Raw genomic sequence first — 21,090 nt, forward strand, 5'->3', positions numbered from 1 at the left:
TCCCTCTTTATCCACTCCTGATTCCGGGAATCCTCCAACCTGGAATTCTTGAAAACCTGTAAAGTTACCAGAATTTTGCAACCTGACAAAAAACTAAAACAGCGATACAGAAACAGGTAAATAACAAAGTTCAAAGGTTACCTTTAAGCCCTTGGTAGTTTTCTTGATTATTTGTGATACTTCCAACTGTGGAAGTATAGACAGAGTACATGTTGAATGTCCTCTACTAGTATAGTGTTATGTACTGTTTCAGCAGTAGCTAATGGGGGTCCTAATAAAATACTGAAATATTTAAGGCAAATGTATTTCTGTTTGAACTCTGTTGTTGTTTGACATCATGATGAGGTAACTTGATTGGGCCCAGTAAGGCTATTCATAAAATAGATACAATCTTATAGTCAAAGGAAGCCATCCTCCTCAACCTAACATACTACAACCCTAAAATAATTAAAAAGCAGTGACAAATCTTTTCCACAATTACTTTTTGAATCATGCATTAAAATATACAAGTCTTGTCTTCTAGGTGTCAAGACCTTGAGGTCTTTTAAGAAACATTCACTGCAAACTTGAGTTCAAACTATAGGAACAATATAGGAACCAACAATGTACTGAAAATACGTCAGATCAATGTGGATTTGAAGCAGCATTGTCCTCGGTTTAATCTACTTGATCCAACTGTTCATAACTTCTCTAAGCCTTCCCTTTCCATTCTTTAGTGTAACAACAGCACACTATAAGACCACACATCTAACTGCAATTCAGAGGTTTGAAAAATGCAACCATGCCAACGAGGTATTAACAGTTCAGCAATGAGGTAATGGGCGTAGCTCAGTAATACTGAGGTATGCCTATATCTTTCTGTATAATGAGGTATATATGGGGTGGCAGGTTGCCTACTGGTTAGAGTGTTGGGCCAGTAACCAAAAGGTTGCTGGGTCGAATCCCTGAGCTGACAAGGTAAAAATCTGCCATATATATATTTAACCATCATTGGTTTTTATATTCCAGGGGTCACACCAGCAAGGACAAAATTAAATACTGAAAAACTAAATGACAGTGATGGTGTGCCATTTTTATAAGAGTTATATTTATTACCTCAAATAGTCCATTTATACCGTTTGTTTTTGTCACAATGCCTTTCCTGCTGGTCACAAATGCCCCAGAAACAGTGTCATTTATCTCCTGTATAAGAAAAGGCACAAGCTACAACACTTGAGCAGTGTCAATGTGAATAATTCACTAAAACACCTGGAAACTCAACATCTAAAAAGTGGCCATTTTGGTTCAATCATTAAGAGGGTGTAACCGAGTAAGCCGTGTCTGGAGCCCAACGTCTCACTGGTCCCCCTGTACACCCAGCTGTGATTATTAAGGTAAAAGAGATATGAGGTGTGTCTGGCGAGCTGCATGCCTTCCAGCTCTTCTGGGGGTTAGAGCAGCTGGAGATCTACAGCTATGGTGCCTCACCAACTCACAGAGGAGGGCAGTGTGCCAAATGGCAACCTAGTCCCTATTTAGTGCACTACTATTGACCAGGGCTCATAAAGCTCTGGTCAAAAGTAGTGCACTATATAGAGATTAGTGTGCCATTTGGAAAAGAACCGAGCTCTCCTCGTAAACCAGCACTTGTGACAATGTGGCTCAACAGACAGGAAATACTGGCCCATTAGACACAGTCAGAGACATAGAGGGAGGAGAGTGGGACTTTAACAGTTCAAGCTATAAGCACAATATTAATAGCTATGAACAGCTAGTTTATAACACAGGGCAGGCTACAGGTGAAAAAAAATGAATTCAATTTTAAACATTTGCATTTTTACTGGATCTTGATGTTCTGTAGTTAATAGCCACTGTGGAACCATGAATGACCTGGTTTGGTTATGTTCTCTCAGACAGAGACATTGTACATACAATAGAGAGGAACTGCTGTGCTGACTGATATTACAACGTCTAATGTGACCAACAGACTCACTGCCATCACAGTTCAGAGCAGGGTGAATGTGGGTGTGGGAGCAGCAGCTGATGGAATTCTATTTATGTGGAGCCTTTTGCTTTGGTTACTCAGCCATCTGTAGGCTACATGAGTGGGTCATCAGGCAACTGACAAGCAGCTAGGGGTTACTACAGAGAATATCTATTGAAAATACTATGGAGGCAATGGAGATCAACATCAATGCTGTCATTTTTAAATTTACTGGTCAGTTTTACTTTTTAAAATTATTTTATTTGCCACCAGGATAAAACAATATTCTTGCGGTTTCCCATGATTGACGCATTCTATTTTGAAGGAAAAAAAGCTAAACGGATGACTTTCTTTGAGGGAACATAGTCAAGGCCCAGAAGCAACGATAGACTTTTCAAACAACAGTCACAAAGAAAGGAACATGGTAGCGTCATTAGGGTGCCAATCTAAACCACCAAACATGTGCAGAAAGGTTGTTCTTCAAAAAATATCAGGATGAAACTTCACTACTCTTAGACCCCTCTACTCTTAGACCCCTCTACTCTTAGACCCCTCTACTCTTAGGAAAGTTAGTCTACACAGATTTCAATGATTTCTAAATGGATATCAGTAAATAGATTTAGACTCGGGTTCAGACACGGTTGAGATTAAATCCAAGTTAACCCACACCAATGTGTCTAATCTTCACTATGTTGTGGCCGAATGCACTAGTTGCCTTAGGATATATTAATCCTGGCATGTATTAATTAATCTAACAACAATGATGATTGCCAGTAGTTTCAAGTCACAATTCTTCATAGATGCCCTGAAAATAACAATTCTGATGATTCACCCAATTCAAGATGGTCAATTCCTTGTTAAATGTTTTTTCCCTTAAAGCTGAAATCACACGACTGACTGAACTGACAATGGTCACTGATATCAAATATTCAACCTGCCTATAGCAAACTGGCAGCAGCCATTTTGTGGAGAGAATCCATTTTACAGGACGAGTCTCAGATTACAACCTATTCGCTATTTAGTGCACCAGTGCCCTATGGGCCCTGGTCAAAAGTAGTGCACTATTTAGGGAATAGGGTGCCATTTGGGACTCAGCATACTATTGACCTGAGGACACTGGAGTTCTGAGGTACTATGTGGTTGTGACATGAGGTAAAAAAGGTTTTACAGAGGTATGGAGGCATATTTAAAAACAAAATGGAAAAATAACAGTTGCTGAGTTTATAAAAAATGTCTGACTCCACGTTTCCACATGTATGTAACACAGGAAATACATTGTTCTCAGCTACATTCTGGGATTTCACACGCTTTATGTCAACAGTAACAATTAGAGAAAATGTGTGAGCGCTTTCTGTGCAAATATCAACCAAATGTTGCTTCTTGTTAACTATACTCTTCTCTTGCATTGAGGTAGTTACTTTATCAAAACTCCACTGGCAAAATCTCTGCATCAAATAATAAAGGAGTACATTCATACACAGCTACATGAGGTAGGTATGATGCAGTGGAAACATTTCAAGAATGCAAGAAATTCCCTGAGAAAATCAGAGATTTTGACACACACATCAGGAGCAAAGACAACTATCGAGCCAGATACTGTCACTGAAGGCCTACTATAGGGTTCAAAATGTCAGCTTATGACAATAACCCCTTGTTGGCATTGGTTCATGTACTGCTTTGATTTGCTCTTTCAAAATAGAGGTAAAGCTGAGAGAAAAGGTCAAGTTTCAATATTACCGTCTCCATTTGCTGACAAAGACATTTACATCTGCTGGGTGTGTTTCAAAATCTCCTCTTCAATGTTTCTTTCTTTGCAAACCAGCAGACAAACTGCCTAGCCTAGAACATAATGATTCGGTTGTTTCCAAAGTCCACGGCAACAATCCTTCCGTCAGGAGTAACAGCTATACCCGATGGGCGATCCATCTGTCCAAAGCTGCTACCCTGAGTCCCCAACTTGCATAAGAAATTACCGTTGGTTTGAAACACCTGGATCCGGTGGTTCCGGGAGTCAGCCACCACGATGCGGTCCTCCTGGTCCACTGCTACGCCCTGCGGCCGCAGGAACTGACCGTTACCAGTTCCCTCTGATCCCAGGAAGCGGGCTGACTGGCAGTCCGACCGGATGATCAGCAGACGGTGGTTGTTGAAGTCTGTCACCACCAGGTGGTCCTCCTGAGTGAAGGCCACGCCTCTGGGGGAGTCCAAGTGTTTCCATAGAGCCCCCTCAAAGCCGTACTTGTTGAGGAAGGTGCCGTCCTGCCTGAAGAGCTGGATGCGGTGGTTCCGGGTGTCTGAGACGAGGATCTTTCCCTCCGAGCTGACCGCCACGTCCCAGGGGTAGCTGAACTGACCGGTCTTGGTTCCCTTCTCCCCGAACTTGAGGAGGAACCGGCCTTCAAAGGTGAAGATCTGGATGCGGTGATTATCCTTGTCGGCGACGATGATTCTCCTCTGGCTGTCGCAGGCCACCCCAGCTGGTCGGTCCAACTGGCCTGGTCTGGAGCCCAGCGTACCAAACTTGTGGTGGAAGGAACCGCACGGCTTGAAGATCTGCACCCTGTTGTTGCTTCGGTCAGCTACGATTATGTAGCCCTCTTTGTCCACACACACCCCCCAGGGGCGACACAGCTGCCCATCTCCGTCCCCCTCCCTGCCGAACGAGGCCACCGGCAAGGGGATACCTCCATAGCTACGGCCAGACTTGACCAGCACTTTAAAGGGGCTGCCTTCGATGTGCTGGTTGCAGATAAGGACTGACACCAGATGTTCTCCTTCTACCTTGGGCAGGTAGCTGACCGTGTACAACCCGTTCTGATGGTCAGTCACCTCAGCGTTTAGCAGGTTACCATCGGACGCCACCACCACAGCTGACACACCGTCCCCACCAGACAGCCTGAGCTCTCCATCATGATCATACCCCACCACAGTGAAGGAAGCCTGCTTACCCTGCAAGCCCCGACAAAGCCCCTCTCCCTGGGCCTTGGTGAGGGGGGCGAAGGCCCCGGAGCTGACCAGACCTAGGGACTGGATGGCGAGGAGCAAAGTCTGGTCGGGGGTGGTGAACAGGATGCGATCATCATCCTGCGGCAGTAACAGCTCCCTGAGGGCCTTCAGCTCTGTGATCTGGAGGAGCATGCTCTCTCTGGCCAGCAGCAGGTCCAGACTACTGCCCTTCTCTAGGACCTGGGTTACTGTAGAGATGGTGCTGTCCAGCTTGGTCAGGTTCTGGTGCAGCTTCTCTAACTGGAGATAGAGGGACTTGGCTTTCACCTGACGGATATTCTCAACCTTTAGAGAGGGCAAAAGGAGGGAGAGGGGAAAGGGACAGAAGGGAGAAAGAAAAGATAGTTACACCTGTCAGGTTTTGTAACATTGCTGGAATGTGTAAATGTACTGTAGGTCCTACAGTATGATACTACTTAGCAGAAAACCAACTTACTTTCCACAGTAGTTCACACTCTCGTTCCTCCAGGGCCTTCTTATAACGCTGTGTGATGGCTTTGACCTCTGACTGGACCACCATGGCCTTCAGTTCCACCTGCTCAGCAACGGCCTGTGCTTTCTCAATGCTCAGCTGCAGGTAAATCATTAAGAAACTGCTTTAGTGGGGACAAAATGCAGCATGACCTTTGAATGGTACATTGACACATTATTCACAGGTTAAGTCCTGACAGTTTAAAACCTCTTTAGGCTAGGGGGCAGTATTTTGATGTTTGGATGAAAAACGTGCCCAAAGTAAACTGCCTATTTCTCAGGCCCAGAAGCTAGAATATGCATATAATTGGCAGATTAGGATAGAAAACTCTACATTTTCCAAAACGGTCAAAATATTGTCTGTGAGTATAACAGAACTGATATAGCAGGCGAAAATCTGAGGAAAATCCATCCAGGAAGTGTTTTTCTGAAACTACTCTTTTCCATTGCAAGCCTATCCTCCATTTAAAGGGATATCAACCATATTATTTCCCTATGGCTTCCACAAGGTGTGAACAGTCTTTAGACATAGTTTCAGGCTTTTATTCTGAAAAATGAGAGAGAATGATCACATTGCGTCAGTGGATAGCCAGATGTCCTCAGATTTGTGCATGCGCGCCAGGAGCGCAACCTTTTCTTTCTCTCTTCTATTGAAAAGGCTACTGTCCGGTTGAAATATTAGCTATTATTTATTGTAAAAACAACCTGAGGATTGATTATAAAAAAACATTTGACATGTTTCTATGAACTTTACGGATATTATTTGGAATTTTCGTCTGCCCGTCATGACCGCACGAGCCTGTGGATTACTGAACATAACACGCCAACCAAATGGAGGTTTTTGGATATAAAGAGAATCTTTATCAAACAAAACTAACATTTATTGTGTAACTGGGAGTCTCGTGAGTGCAAACATACGAAGATCAAAGGTAAGTGATTAATTTTATTGCTTTTCTGACTTTCGTGACCAATCTACTTTGCTGCTAGCTGTTTGTAATGTTTTGTCTGCTGAGAGCTGTCCTCACATAATCGCATGGTTTGCTTTCACCGTAAAGACTTTGAAATCTGACAGGCCGGCTGGATTAACAACAAGTTAAGCTATGTTTTGGTGTTTTGCACTTGTGATTTTATGAAAATGAAATATTTTTTTGTAATTTAATTTGAATTTGGCGCTCTGCAATTCACCGGATGTAGACGAAAATGATCCCTCTAAAGGGATCGGAGCGGCAAGAGGTTAAGACCTTTAAATAGTGAAACATTGTTCCTTATCAGATGCAGGAGGTCAGTGTTTCTCAACCTTTTTGCACCAGGGACCAGCAAGCTACTGGTTATCATGAGACTATGGTGTAAACGGCTCTCCTCTCCTCCCCTCCATATCAGTGGAGGAATTGATGAGTGACCTCTCAAAGTCTTTTCAGTATGAGGCCAGCTGGTTGAGTGAATTAAATACCTCAGACTGGCTCCAGTACCACTGCTGGAGAGAGGCTGTTGACCCAACACAGCAGCTGTTTTCCAGACAGTAGTGGGTCCTCATCATGAAGTCCCCCTATAGAGGCACCTCTGGTGGATGTAGGGGTTGGAACTAAAGCTCAGAGCGTTAAGTTAAGACTGTGTTAAGATCTGCTACCAAAATGCTTAATCAGCAGACAGGCCTTTAACTGTAGGGACAGCGAATACAAGCATGACTAAGTCTCTTGGGATAAAAATGTCTGCTAAATGGCCTTGATATAAAGTGTGACTGACTAGGGCAAAAAGGTTAAATTAACTTCTCACTAGGTGGGAGCTGACAACCGTCCATAACCTGATGCGTCCCGGCAGGACTGAGCTCAACCAATGGAATGAGGGGTAGGGTGGTGGTGTCAATCAGAGAGAAAGCACCAATGACGTCATCTATAGGGGTAACAAATCCTGGTTCAGAGGTTAAGGGGGTGGCAGAACGGGCAGAAAAAGGCGGCAAATGAGATTATGGTGTTTTAATGTAACCCTTTAGGTCAAAGGTCTTCTACCTTTCAGGACAGTTCTACAGCTCGGGCTTTGTGCCATTCAAGCCCATGAACAGTATGTGTGTCCCAAATTGTACCCATTGTCTATGTAGTGCACTATTTTTGACCAGGGCCCATAGGGAACAGGGTGCCATTTGGGACACAGCCCATGAGATCTCTTCATAGGAGATCATGGATTATCAGGCTGGTCCTTGTCATAGTACAGCCTCTTCACAGGAGCTAAAAACACTCAACCTAGATTGAGTTAGCAGCATTTGGTGAATTAGGTCTTCAAGTTAAGTGAGCCTCAAAACACCAACTGAGCGTCACAGAACTGAAGGGGGTAGGGGAGGTGTGTTTTTCTATTGTGTTTTGAGAAAGGGGAGGGGCATACATATTTCATTGGCATATGAGTGAGTTGGTTTGGGGGAAATGGGAGTGTATGGGGACAGGGTGGGGGAAGGAAGCGTCTTCCTAGAATTCCTCTCCATTGTGTCCGTCCTCCCAAAGCCATCCCGTTCCCAACACCCTTCACTCTCTATTCACAGCTGGAGGACAACCCACCTCCCAGCCAGCCGACTAAGAAGGAGTGGCCTAATGTTCTGAGTGGTTGTCCGCATCCCAGGTGACACCCTATTCCCTTCATGGGGCAGACACCCTATTCCCTTCATGGGGCAGACACCCTATTCCCTTCATGGGGCAGACACCCTATTCCCTTCATGGGGCAGACACCCTATTCCCTTCATGGGGCAGACACCCTATTCCCTTCATGGGGCAGACACCCTATTCCCTTCATGGGGCAGACACCCTATTCCCTTCATGGGGCAGACACCCTATTCCCTTCATGGGGCAGACACCCTATTCCCTTCATGGGGCAGACACCCTATTCCCTTCATGGGGCAGACACCCTATTCCCTTCATGGGGCAGACACCCTATTCCCTTCATAGGGCTCTGGTCAAAAGTAGAACGCTATGTAGGGAACATGGTTCCATTTGGGACGCATCCATAGTATTAGAGGGGCTATAAATGGGCACTATGGCCTCTCTCTCTCGCCCGCTCTCCCTCCCTCTCTCCCACTTCCATTCTCCGGGCCATGTGAGGCTGGAGTGATAGAGGACACTAATGATCCATTCTGCTCCTGATGGCGTCAAGTCTCTGATTACAAACTGTCAGAGCTGACTAGTGGTCGTCACACACACACCAACGTAGAGTCCACGCTGTATAACCCCCTATAGATCTACGTAGAGCCCCCTCTGTATATCCCCCTATAGATCTACGTAGAGTCCCCTCTGCATCCCAGTACCCACCTGTACAGCGTGCCTGCCCTGCATCCCAGAACCCACCTGTACAGCGTGCCTGCCCCGCTGGGCGTCTGCCAGCAGCTGGATGGTGAGGGTCCTGGAGTCCTGCAGGGAATCCTGGAGGTAGAGGAGGCTGTGGCCCGAGTGACAATCCACACTGGCCTCCCTACAGACAGGCACGGAGCACGTATCACAGAAGAAATGCAGAACCTGCAGAGGGACAGGCACAGAAGCAGACAGTCAGCAACAGAACCTGCAGAGGGACAGGCACAGAAGCAGACAGTCAGCAACAGAACCTGCAGAGGGACAGGCACAGAAGCAGACAGTCAGCAACAGAACCTGCAGAGGGACAGGCACAGAAGCAGACAGTCAGCAACAGAACCTGCAGAGGGACAGGCACAGAAGCAGACAGTCCGCAACAGAACATCTATCCTCTCACATACAGCAACAACCAACCGCAGCCAGTTCTATTGTTACATTCTGTACAGTATCTAACATGTTGACTCGGGTCCTGACGATTTAATAATAGTAACAATGACATTAAGCTATGGCTCTGCCTCGATCTGCACAACGATGTACTGTACGGCATCACATACTCAGTGTTTTGGACACAGTCCTGTCTAAAGCAGAGTAGAGTGAAAGAAGAAACAAGGGTAAGAAAGAATGGAATAGAGGAAGCAGGAGTACAGTGGTGTGAAGTACTTAAGTAAAAATACTTTAAAATACTACAATAGGTATTTTTATTTTGTATCTATACTTTATTTTTGACAACTTTTTCTTCACTACATTCCTAAAGAAAATAATGTACATTTTACTCTATACAGTTTCCCTGACATCCAAAAGTACTCGTTACATTTAGAATGCTTAGCAGGAAAGGGAAATGGTCCAATTCACGCACTTAACCATGGATGTTCTCTTGATTTCTTAATATAAGGAATTTGAAATTATTTACACTTTTACTTTTGATACTTAAGTATATTGAAACAAAATACTTTGGCTTTCTCACATAGGTGAAAGTCACCCAGTAAAATACTAAGTCATTTTCTATTAAGATGTCATACTTGAGTAAAGGTGACTGGCTACTTTTCCCATCACTGCAGGAGTGAAAGGGCAGAGCGTACAGGATAGGATGGAGAAAGCAGGGTGAGTGATGCAGGCCAATCACTACATTGTATAGAGAAAGGAGGCCAATAAACAATTACATTGGTCTGTTGCCAAGAACATCAATATTTACAATACAGAGCCCCTAAAGATGTTTATCTTAGATGTGTTCCTATGTATTACCACTAAAATGTATGTATGTGTGGCACGTATCCAGAAATCCATTCAAGCACTGTGTAGTACTTAGCTAGTACATGTCTCTATAGCAACAGTCATAATATCATTTGGTGCTGGTGTGGGGACATACTCTGACGATACTAAGGTTTAACGCAGAGGTGAAGTTGTCAGAGAGTTTTCACAATGAGAGTTCATTTAGACTGGATGCTCTAGAGTTAGTTCTGAAGATTCAGTACGAGAGTGTGTGTGTGTTTAGTCCACTCAGCACCACAAAGCCCTTAAATTAAATGATGGATCACTCAGCATGGGTCGGGGTACATAGCTCACCCATTGGCCCCTTCCCTCTTCCCAGTGAGCCATTTGAAAATGTCAACGGATCTATCCGACAGTAATCACTGAGGCGGATTCCTCTCAATGAAATGACCAAATGAAGGAGTTCGGAGGTGCTTTCTGTTCCCCACAACAAAGGCCAACCATCAGTGCTGACTAACACATCTAACACAGCCCTCAACACCACGTTTAGGACTTTGGTAAGGTTTTTTTTCAGCTGTTTGGCCACACATTTTGTCATGCTGCAGCAAACATAAAAATGTCTAAATTAATGACGGGTATCTTGGGTTATCTTCAATTAATTGGGACTATATTGATGAAGTTTATACTGGCTACGGGGTCTCAAATCAACAAACGGTAATATTGACGCTTTTTTCACGTTTTTCAAGCGAAGGTCTTTTAAAGGAGTTTGCGAGTACACTCATTAGGTTTGGGCTAGCAGCCAGCCCAACTGAAGTATGCTGATGTCTTTAGCCCCCAGATCAGAGCAGCAGAGGAGAAAGATGGCAGCCAAAATAATAAGTTTGTTATTCAAAACGGTTATTACGGTGACCGCAGTCATTTGGCTGGCCAATTACAGTCATCCAAAATTCCCGTGACCGTTACAGTCCTAGTGTTGTGTTATCGTACCAGAGGTTGTGATCCTGTATCTATCAGCATCACAGAGGGAGGGGGAGGAATAGATAGAGAGGCCTTTAAACACCAAACTGCCAACAGAAGTGGCCAAAGTCAGGATGCACTTGGACTTCTGTGGAACAGGAGAGCTGTTATCACGTCCATGTTATTTCATGTGTCTGAAGTGAAAAAAGGGGACAATGGAACCATTCCCTGGGATGGTGGACTTCATAACACATCCAAATCAGAAAACATCTGGAATTATGATTCATCAGAATCTCAGACAGTAAATTCAACTAAGTTGTTGCTTCCTCGCTAGCCTGTAGATCTACTGGAAGTGTAACGAGGGACAGAATAATGCAACATCCCAGAATTCCCACACAGGGGTGATGTAAAACACACAGGGAACATGGAGCATGCAGATCAACACAACCCGAGGGTGCCCTGTCCGTGCTAATCCGGTTTCCCAGAAGTCACACGCGCACAGCGCTATACACACACACACAGCCAGGCTGAAAACAGTGTGCAAGACCACCATATCAAGACAAATAGGGTGACAATATCAGCTGAGAGAGAGAGAGAGAGACAGAGAGCACCATGACTGAGTGCGTACCGCTCTGTCCAGCAGTGCGCAATCACACTGCCCTAACCCATCTGGACAAGAGGTATACCCATTTAAGGACTGCAGCTCAGCATTTAACACCATAGTACCCTCCAAACTCGTCATTAAGCTCAAGACCTTGGGTTTCGACCCCACCCTGTGCAACTGGGTCCTGGACTTCCTGACGGGCTGCACCCAGGTGGTGAGGGTAGGAAACATCTCCACCCCGCTGATCCTCAACACTGGGGCACCACAAGGGTGTGTTCTCAGCCCTCTCCTGTCCTCCCTGTTCACCCATGACTGCGTGGCCATGCATGCCTCCAACTCAATCATCAAGTTTGCAGAGGACACTACAGTGGTAGGCTTGATTACCAACAACGACGAGACGGCCTACAGGGAGGAGGTGAGGGCCCTCGGAGTGTGGTGTCAGGAAAATAACCTCACACTCAAAGTCAACAAAACAAAGGAGATGACTGTGGACTTCAGGAAACAGCAGAGGGAGCAGCCCCCTATCCACATCGACGGGACAGTAGTGGAAAAGGTGTTAAGTTTTAAGTTCCTCGGTGTACACATCACGGACAAACTAAAATGGTCCATCCACACAGACAGCGTTGTGAAGAAGGAGCAGCAGCGCCTCTTCAACCTCAGGAGGCTGAAGAAATTCAGCTCGTCACCAAAAACACTCAAACTTCTACAGATGCACAATTGAGAGCATCCTGTCGGGCTGTATCACCGCCTGGTACGGCAACTGCTCCGCCCACAACCATAAGTCTCTCCAAAGGGTAGTGAGGTCTGCACAACGCATCACCGGGGGCAAACTACCTGCCCTCCAGGACACCTACACCACCCGATGTCACAGGAAGGCCAAAAAGATCATCAAGGACAACAACCACCCGAGCCACTGCCTGTTCACCCCGCTATCATCCAGAAGGCGAGGTCAGTACAGGTGCATCAAAGCAGGGACTGAGAGACTGAAAAAGAGCTTCTATCTCAAGGCCATCACTAACATTGAGTGGCTGCTGCCAACATACTGACTCATCTCTAGCCACTTTAATAATTAAAAATTGGATGTAATAAATGTATCACTAGTCACTTTAAACAATGCCACTTTAAATAATGTTTACATACCCTACATTACTCATCTCATTTGTATATACTGTACTCTATACCATCTACTGCATCTTGTCTATGCCGTTCGGCCATCGCTCATCCATATATTTTGATGTACATATTCTTACTCATTCCTTTACACTTGTGTGTGTATAAGGTAGTTGTGAAATTGTTAGATTACTTGTTAGATATTACTGCATGGTCAGAACTAGAAGCACAAACATTTCGCTACACTCGCATTAACATCTGCTGACCATGTGCATGTGACAAATAAAACTGGATTTGATTTGTTTGTTGGTTTGGGTGTTCTTCCAGTAACATGCAGGACTTGATCTCTATGGCTCAGCCTCTACAATAGAACACTACAAGCAATACACCAAGTTGTTCTGTGTGTAGATGACCTCCAGTTCTGATACACTAGGGTTGCTAAATTCCTGTAACTTTACCGAAACTCACATGTTTTTCTACATTCCTGTTTGGAGCGTTCCTATATTTCCTGCTTATTCCCTCCCGATTCCAGTGATCTTCCAACCAGGATTTCTGGAAAAGTTTTTGGGGAAGTTCCCAGAATTTCAGAACCCTAATAAAGAACTGTGCCTCCTTATGGACTGACCATGAGCCAGAACACATGAGACGTTTCGGAGCCCCTCGCTGTCTAGGAATAGGGCTTCCATCCCATCCCAGAGAAAGAGCTGCTTTGATGCCATGCCAGACATTTCTTGTATATAAAATTATGAAAGCGCTTCCATGTGAGCTGTGCGTGTGTGGGGGGGGGGAGAGACTAACTTACACCCCCCCCCCCACACACACACACACCCCCATATGAGCCCCCTGGTTAATGGTAGAGTGAAGGAACTACACAACTAAAGGGAAGTGTCATGGACACATCTCTCTTTGACAAGCTCTAGCTCTACACTGATCGATGTGTCCAACACTTCCACACAGCTGTGACTGTGTGTACACCCATTCTGTTTCCTACAATGGTGATATTCCATCTGTACTAAAATGTACACTCAGCAGAAGAAGAAACGTGACCCACACTGAGTGAATCACCCTTCTACTTCCCACTGTTCATCAGAAACACAATCTGCAGACCGTTCCAACTGCTTTCTTTATGTCCCTGGACTGGACTGACTGCTCCATCTGTCTTCTTCATACAACAGCATTAAAGGTTCAGACATATGTTCCACTGACTCGCCAGCCGTGCTGCCTGCTTTATGGCAACACAGAGTCAACGTTCCAAATGGCACCCTATTCCCTTCATAGTGCACTACTTTACCTTAGGGGGCATGTCAAAAGTAGTGCACTATCTAGGGCATAGGGTGCCATTAGGGACGCATAAACAGAGTTATTTTGGCTAGACATTGTTATGATATTCCCAATGAGAAGGCTGGGCCCCATCGTTAATGCAATATCTGATGTCTGCCGCCTTGTAGGACCAGCAGGGAAACCAAACGTCCACTCTGTCAAGTTAAAACTATTTTCAAAGTCTCTTCAACACAGAGATTTACAGTCACGGGGAGAAAAGATGTACAATTCCTTTCATGAAAAGACCTGAGTCCTGCCAATGCAATGGTTGTTAATGTGTAGCCTACAGTAGAACTTTAACGTGTATTAAAGATTTGGTCTAGAACTAATCAATATGGACAACATCTGCAATGTTCATCCACCTTCAGAACCAGCTGAACTAGCAGGAATAGAGCTACATTAGAGAGAGAACTTTCCATGGGAATAAAACAACAGATCCCCAGTTCTTCTGTCTGGCTTCTAATTCTGTTACATAAGAGGTCTATTAGTAATACTGCCAGTCAGGCCTCCCTCCTCAGCCCTAATGAAGACCGTTCCACATTCCTGATGAAGGTCTGGTCCTACCATAGGAGGAAAGGAACCCCTCTCTCTCTGGTTAGGTCCTAAACTGGGCCGGGGATAAACTGGGGCTGGGCCAGGGCAGTTTTCAATAGTTTTCAATATCAAAGCACCGGGAGGGGCTCCCTCTCTCACATGAAATGGGTTAAAACTGAAAAGGAGAGGCACAGGGAGGAAGAGGAAGAAGAACTGAAACAGAATAATAAAATAGTGACTGAGGTTGGTTCACAGAGGAGATCCCCAGCTAGACAGAATTACAAACCAGACAAGATTCCTCACGAGTTCACTGCACTGGTAGGAGCGATGGTAGCCAATCACAGGCGGCAGCTGGCACCTTAATTGGGGAGGACAGGCTCATAGTAATGGCTAGAAAGGAATACATGGAATGGTATAAACCACATCAGACCCATGGTTTCCTTGTGTTCGACACTCTTCCATTCTAGCCATTATTATGAGCCGTTCTCCCCTCAGCAGCCCCCTGTGTAGTCAATGAGAGACGGACCCCCCCCACCCCCCCAGTTAACTGTCTAATGTACTGTGGAATCATTGACTGAATGTTCATAGCTGTCAGTGTAGTCAATGAGAGACGGGCCTCCCCCCTCAGTTAACTGTCTAATGTACTGTGGAATCATTGACTGAATGTTCATAGCTGTCAATGTAGTCAATTAGAGACGGGCCTCCCCCCCAGTTAACTGTCTAATGTACTGTGGAATCATTGACTGAATGTTCATAGCTGTCAGTGTAGTCAATGAGAGACAGGCCCCCCCCCCCTCAGTTAACTGTCTAATGTACTGTGGAATCATTGACTGAATGTTCATAGCTGTCAATGTAGTCAATGAGAGACGGGCCTCCCCCCCAGTTAACTGTCTAATGTACTGTGGAATCATTGACTGAATGTTCATAGCTGTCAATGTAGTCAATGAGAGACGGGCCTCCCCCCCAGTTAACTGTCTAATGTACTGTGGAATCATTGACTGAATGTTCATAGCTGTCAGTGTAGTCAATGAGAGACGGGCCTCCCCCCCAGTTAACTGTCTAATGTACTGTGGAATCATTGACTGAATGTTCATAGCTGTCAGTGTTGTCAATAACAGCAACAGTGGCTTTTATTTCAGTGACTGAGACAATATCTGAAAACACATGAACCTATAGCCTGTAGCAGTGTCTCATCAGATCGTCGTGACATTAGATGAGTTACAGACAGAGACTAAACTGGTTAGTGACTGAGACAATATCTGAAAACACATGAACCTATAGCCTGTAGCAGTGTCTCATCAGATCGTCGTGACATTAGATGAGTTACAGACAGAGACTAAACTGGTTAGTGACTGAGACAATATCTGAAAACACATGAACCTATAGCCTGTAGCAGTGTCTCATCAGGTCGTCCTGACATTAGATGAGAGTTACAGACAGACTAAACTGGTTAGTGACAGGATGGGAGTGTCATCACGCAAAAGACTTCTCTTCTAACCACTAACCTCTTATTGTCCTGTTGATTAGAGGATGAGTTAGATGCATTCCTCTAAAATGTCATTAAGCTGCACAGCAAACTAGGTTGGCTATCCAAATGACTTAAGGCCTAAACATACCAGCAACTTTCAAATTTCCTCATTATAGAATAATCAAGTCTTCCTATCCTAATGTAATCTACAAAAAGGTTTGGGTTAGGTGAGTCTTTACTGAACGTTCTACACCGTCACCACATGGCAACCAGTGTGGCCACGCCCTCGTAACCCCTGACCCCAAGCCTGAGGGAGAAAACAGACAACAGCAACAATGCAGTGACGGGCTTCCGTCCCTTCCACCCTGTGACCTTCTGTTGGAATCAAAGTCAACACAGAGAGAGAGAGAGAGACAGAGAGAGACAGAGAGAGAGAGAGACAGAGACAGGAGAGAGAGAGACAGGAGAGAGAGAGAGAGAGAAGGAGAGAGAGAGAGACAGAGAGAGACAGAGAGACAGAGACAGACACACAGAGAGAGAGACAGAGAGAGAGAGACAGAGAGAGAGAGACAGAGAGAGAGAGACAGAGAGAGAGAGACAGAGAGAGAGAGAGACAGAGAGAGAGAGAGACAGAGAGAGAGAGAGACAGAGAGAGAGACAGACAGAGAGAGACAGAGAGAGACAGACAGACAGAGAGAGACAGAGAGAGAGAGAGACAGAGAGAGACAGAGACAGAGAGAGACAGAGACAGAGAGAGACAGAGACAGAGCACAACATTCTCTCAGCTTAAACATTGAATGGATATGGACCTCCTACTAGTTCTGACCAAAGGCCATTCACAACTAGCAAAGGGAAACTGTTTTTTAGACAATAAGTTACATAAGGTATCGTAGTGAGTTGAGTTTCTAGTCAAACGGCTGGCAGGAAAAATAAATACAAATCTAACCAAAACTATGTCCACACTAGGACCCTGGTCAAAAGTAGTGCACACTATGTCTGAGGTGGCTAACTTTAACCTAACCTACTTGTTGTCATGGCTATTCAGATGCTGGATTTCTTTGGCTTTGCCCCACTACAAGGCAGGAATGTTCAACCATCTCACTGAGCTGGTGTTACAGTGTTCTCTGTAACATTCAACGTTCTCACCAGAGACTGTAGAGAGAATTAGTAGACAAGAGGGTGAATGGGTAGAACAAACAGAAAGTGTGTGTGTGGGGGTGTGGGAATACAGAGAGAATGTGTGTGTAGTCCCATCCTCAACATGTCTCCCAGAGGACTGCTCTGCTGAAGGCTAACGTCACGACATTCCGACTGGCCTTCCACTCAGTAAAGTCTTCCTGTATGTTTCTCTATTGGGACCAGGCACTCCTACACCACACTATCTGCACCGGAGTCAGGACAGGAGTGTATTGTCTCACGTCTGCACTGGCTCCTGGAAACTGTGTCAGAATGGCACCTAGTAGTGACCTCAGAATGACACCTAGTAGTGACGTCAGAATGGCACCTAGTAGTGACGTCAGAATGGCACCTAGTAGTGACGTCAGAATGGCACCTAGTAGTGACGTCAGAATGACACCTAGTAGTGACGTCAGAATGACACCTTGTAGTGACGTCAGAATGACACCTTGTAGTGACGTCAGAATGACACCTAGTAGTGACGTCAGAATGACACCTAGTAGTGACGTCAGAATGACGCCCAGTAGTGACGTCAGAATGGCACCTAGTAGTGACGTCAGAATGACGCCTAGTGATGTCAGAATGGCACCTAGTAGTGACGTCAGAATGACGCCCAGTAGTGACGTCAGAATGACGCCCAGTAGTGACGTCAGAATGACGCCCAGTAGTGACGTCAGAATGACACCCAGTAGTGACGTCAGAATGACACCTAGTAGTGACGTCAGAATGACGCCTACTGACGTTAGACAATGGACAGGAGTGAGGGACTGCACTGCTGCTTAGTCCAAGTACACCCCAGCAGAGACACTGCTCCAACTACTCTCCAAATGTACATTTATATCATATATTATTTATCCATGACTTTGGTATTATGAGACTGAGAAATTGGTGTTATGAGACTGATATTGCTATGGAATGTCAAGCCCAAATGGTAGATCCCATTTGAGTTTGTCCAATAACACCCAAACCCACGTTAGGCTTTGAAGAGGTGTCCAATAACACCCAAACCCACATTAGGCTTTGAAGAGGTGGTGGGTCAGACCGAGGATATGGGAGGATGGGGGCTATCTCATGATGATATTAAACAACATTACTGCTGTTAGATGGAGAAACTTACCGCATTGTCATGCTCTCTGTCCTGAAAGACAGGCAGCAGAGAGTAGCTCGACTGGAAGGAGGACCGGCTCAGAGTGGCAGTAGCTGTGTTGTTAGAGTTGTTGGTTCGGTTCCCCAGGTGTTGGTGAAACAGACTCTCCACTAGTCTATCAATGAAATGGTCTTTGGTAAGCCGGACCCTCTGGTGTGCCCATACACAGTTGTTACAAAGGTACTCCTGGCAGTCTCGGCAGTGAGAGGTAGCGGGATTGCCCTCGTTGCAAGAGCAGCACAGGGGCTCTCTGCTGTGTCTGTGAGACAAGTTGTTGCCCCTGCTGCTAACAGTGTTGTTGATTTGCTCCTCAGACAAATTTACCACGGCATCCAACATGTTGTTAAATAAAAAGTTTGAGGAGGGCAAGGCATCTACTCCTGATACGGGCATTAGAACCTTTAGGTCACAAGTCGGGCACCGGAGTTTCAAGGGGTCTTCGGGGTTCCGCTGGCCCTCCAGACACTGCCTGCAGAAGGCATGGAGGCATGGGAGGACGTGGAGCCTTCTGGAGGATGAGGTAGATGAGCTAGTTGAGGTATGAGACGAGGACGAGGAGGTAGAAGAGTTGGAGGAGAGTGGAGCAGAGGAGCAGCACAGTTGTTTGCATAGGGGGCATGTCGTCAAGTCGGAGTCAGGGAATGAAGCCATTTGCACGACTGCTTTGGAATAGGGGTATTTAAACCGGCATTTAGACATAGCCTACGGTTGCCTTTGTAAATAGATGCAATGACGATAGACTAGATTAAATGGTTCTATTAAATGTTGCTCCTATTGTGCAAAATTGGTATCCACTCACTGACACCAAATAAAATGTGTAACTGATTAAATAGGTCTGCCGGTGAAGGACGTGCGTTTGAAGGAAATTGGAATGGCAGTCAACGTCAATGAAAGCTCTTTGGAATAGAAACAACTTCGGGTCTTCCTTATTTGCATACATCATTCACATTTTACGTGTTTTGCGTATTGAAATGTGAGAGTAATTATAACTTAATATTACAGAGTTGTATGTTCTTGTTTACGTCAATGCTGCGGGGAATAAACCAATATTGTGGCAAACATGAAATCGGCTGCGTGTCCCCCACCCGAATTCTCCCCAAGCACAGAGAAGGGCCACTGCCGGTTTTCGTTATCAATTCCTCTGTTCATTTACGCACAAACGTGTTAACAGTAAGTGTCCGCCCAATTATTCTAATCCACCATCACAACTCTTTCAAATGTAACCAACCATGCGCATCAAACAGAGACTGTTGAAGGCAATTAAATAATGAATCCATTTGATGTAATAAGTTAGCTCGATACTTGCGCGCATAAGATCAAATAGCCAAACAGTTGCTGAACAGTCTCCCAAAAAGGATTTGTTACTCTATGATACCTTCTCTGAACGAAATGCTCTCTGTGATGCATTCGTTGTGCTTCATAAAAGGCTGCACTTTCTTGAGATCAAATGTCCAGCGTTTTCCCCTGGCTTTCCTTGACCATCCGCCAGCGCAGAATGAATCCATTCGTTCCGTGCAATGAAGCGTTCCATGGAATTGTGTTCATTTGCGCTTGTGCACGCGTTTTACGCATGTTGAACTGAACCACATATCAAGAGGTACAACGACGGTTTTACTATATATGTGTATGATGTGCCATGTTAACTGCAGGACGTGAGTTTCTCGAAAATGCCCTGAATGTCTCTAATCCTACAGCCGTGAGCATACTTCCGTTTCATCACACGGAAGGGGACTTGGCTGGGCAGTTACATACTAGCGTCTCCCTATTCATGCCATTTTAACAGTAACATTTTAATTGGAAATGTTACAATATAGTATGCAATATGTCGTGGCGTAGACCTCAAACAGCAGCTGTGCAAAAACAAGGGATCTATTTCAATATTTTAATTTCCTGGAAAAAATTATAGACTGGCTTTAATTTCATTTGACACTTTTGAGACGATTCCATTGGTTCCATGGTACCAGGCAAACTAAATCAAACTTTCTCTCTGGCTTGTGTATTTAAAACAACTAAAAACGCAATAATTTGTATTTAAACTGCAGTAAGTAGCCTAATGCTAACGTTTTATTTAAACAACTCTAATGCCCACTTTGAATGTGAACAAATAAATGACTGATCATGATCGTATCCATTCACCCTGTCTCAGACGGACAAGCAATGCTTACTCACGCATGCCTCTGTGAAGGCCATGCCATTGATGTTGTGCTTTGGGTTCAGTCTCCAGGAATATCTCACACACACAGACAGTAACCAGGACAGGAGAACCCCAGTGAGGTTTATCCTTTACATGTTGGCAGTCCAAAATAAGCAGTGGGATGCCAGCCTGGGTGACAGAGCTCTGACCACATTATCCAGTCCTGGATAAGGAGCTGGCCCCGCCCAATCCTGCTCAGAGGAAAAACCCAAGAGGCTACTAGACCTGGGGCACTATGGAAAGAAAGAGTCAAGAAGCGTCAGTGTTGGAAATGGCCAAAGACAACTTGGTTGTCCGTCTAACCAGACGAGATCTGAACCCGAGTCTCCAACGGGAGGAACCAACCAACCAATCTTAACCATTACACTAAGAGGACAGTTCCACAGCACTTGTGTTGATGGCCGGGGTAGGCACGGCGTCGACTTCTAACGTGCATGTCTCCCTTCCCTGAGTCATATTAAACTTGGGAAATAAAATCTGTGAAAGACTCGGAGACATAAAACATGGGAATCACATGAACACCAGTAATACTCTACCAAGCCCCAATCAATATCTGAATGTCAAATCAAAAGTCACGGGTGGATAAACATGCTACCTTTCCTGTT

General features: G+C 45.1%; 1 protein-coding gene across 2 annotated transcripts; it reads right to left on the reverse strand.

Moving 5' to 3' along the window:
• Window positions 1–2,202: 2,202 nt before the first annotated feature.
• LOC118944829 (E3 ubiquitin-protein ligase TRIM71) lies at window positions 2,203–20,674 on the reverse strand. 2 transcript variants are annotated; one of them, XM_036966268.2, is made up of 4 exons: window positions 18,262–20,674; window positions 8,767–8,934; window positions 5,406–5,540; window positions 2,203–5,254 (listed from the first exon to the last, which is right to left on the reverse strand). In XM_036966268.2, exons 1-4 carry the CDS (start codon window positions 18,988–18,990, stop codon window positions 3,803–3,805), a joined length of 2,484 nt encoding a protein of 827 aa, XP_036822163.2. In that variant the 5' UTR covers window positions 18,991–20,674; the 3' UTR covers window positions 2,203–3,802. The 2 variants fall into 2 exon arrangements, with proteins under 2 accessions (XP_036822163.2, XP_090045028.1); XM_090188902.1 differs by having other exon boundaries at window positions 19,667–19,969.
• Window positions 20,675–21,090: the final 416 nt, after the last annotated feature.

The sequence above is a fragment of the Oncorhynchus mykiss genome, chromosome 2 (genome assembly GCF_057628025.1).
Source record: "Oncorhynchus mykiss isolate SJ-2025 chromosome 2, ASM5762802v1, whole genome shotgun sequence".
NCBI lineage: Eukaryota > Metazoa > Chordata > Actinopteri > Salmoniformes > Salmonidae > Oncorhynchus > Oncorhynchus mykiss.

Coding starts and splice junctions, on each gene's coding strand:
- LOC118944829 (XM_036966268.2), bottom strand. CDS start 18,990: ATGTCTAAATGCCGGTTTAAATACCCCTATTCCAAAGCAGTCGTGCAA. Junction 8,935..18,261: donor ACAGAGAGCATGACAATGCG/GTAAGTTTCTCC, acceptor GTCCCTCTGCAG/GTTCTGCATTTCTTCTGTGA. Junction 5,541..8,766: donor GGGGCAGGCACGCTGTACAG/GTGGGTTCTGGG, acceptor ATTTACCTGCAG/CTGAGCATTGAGAAAGCACA.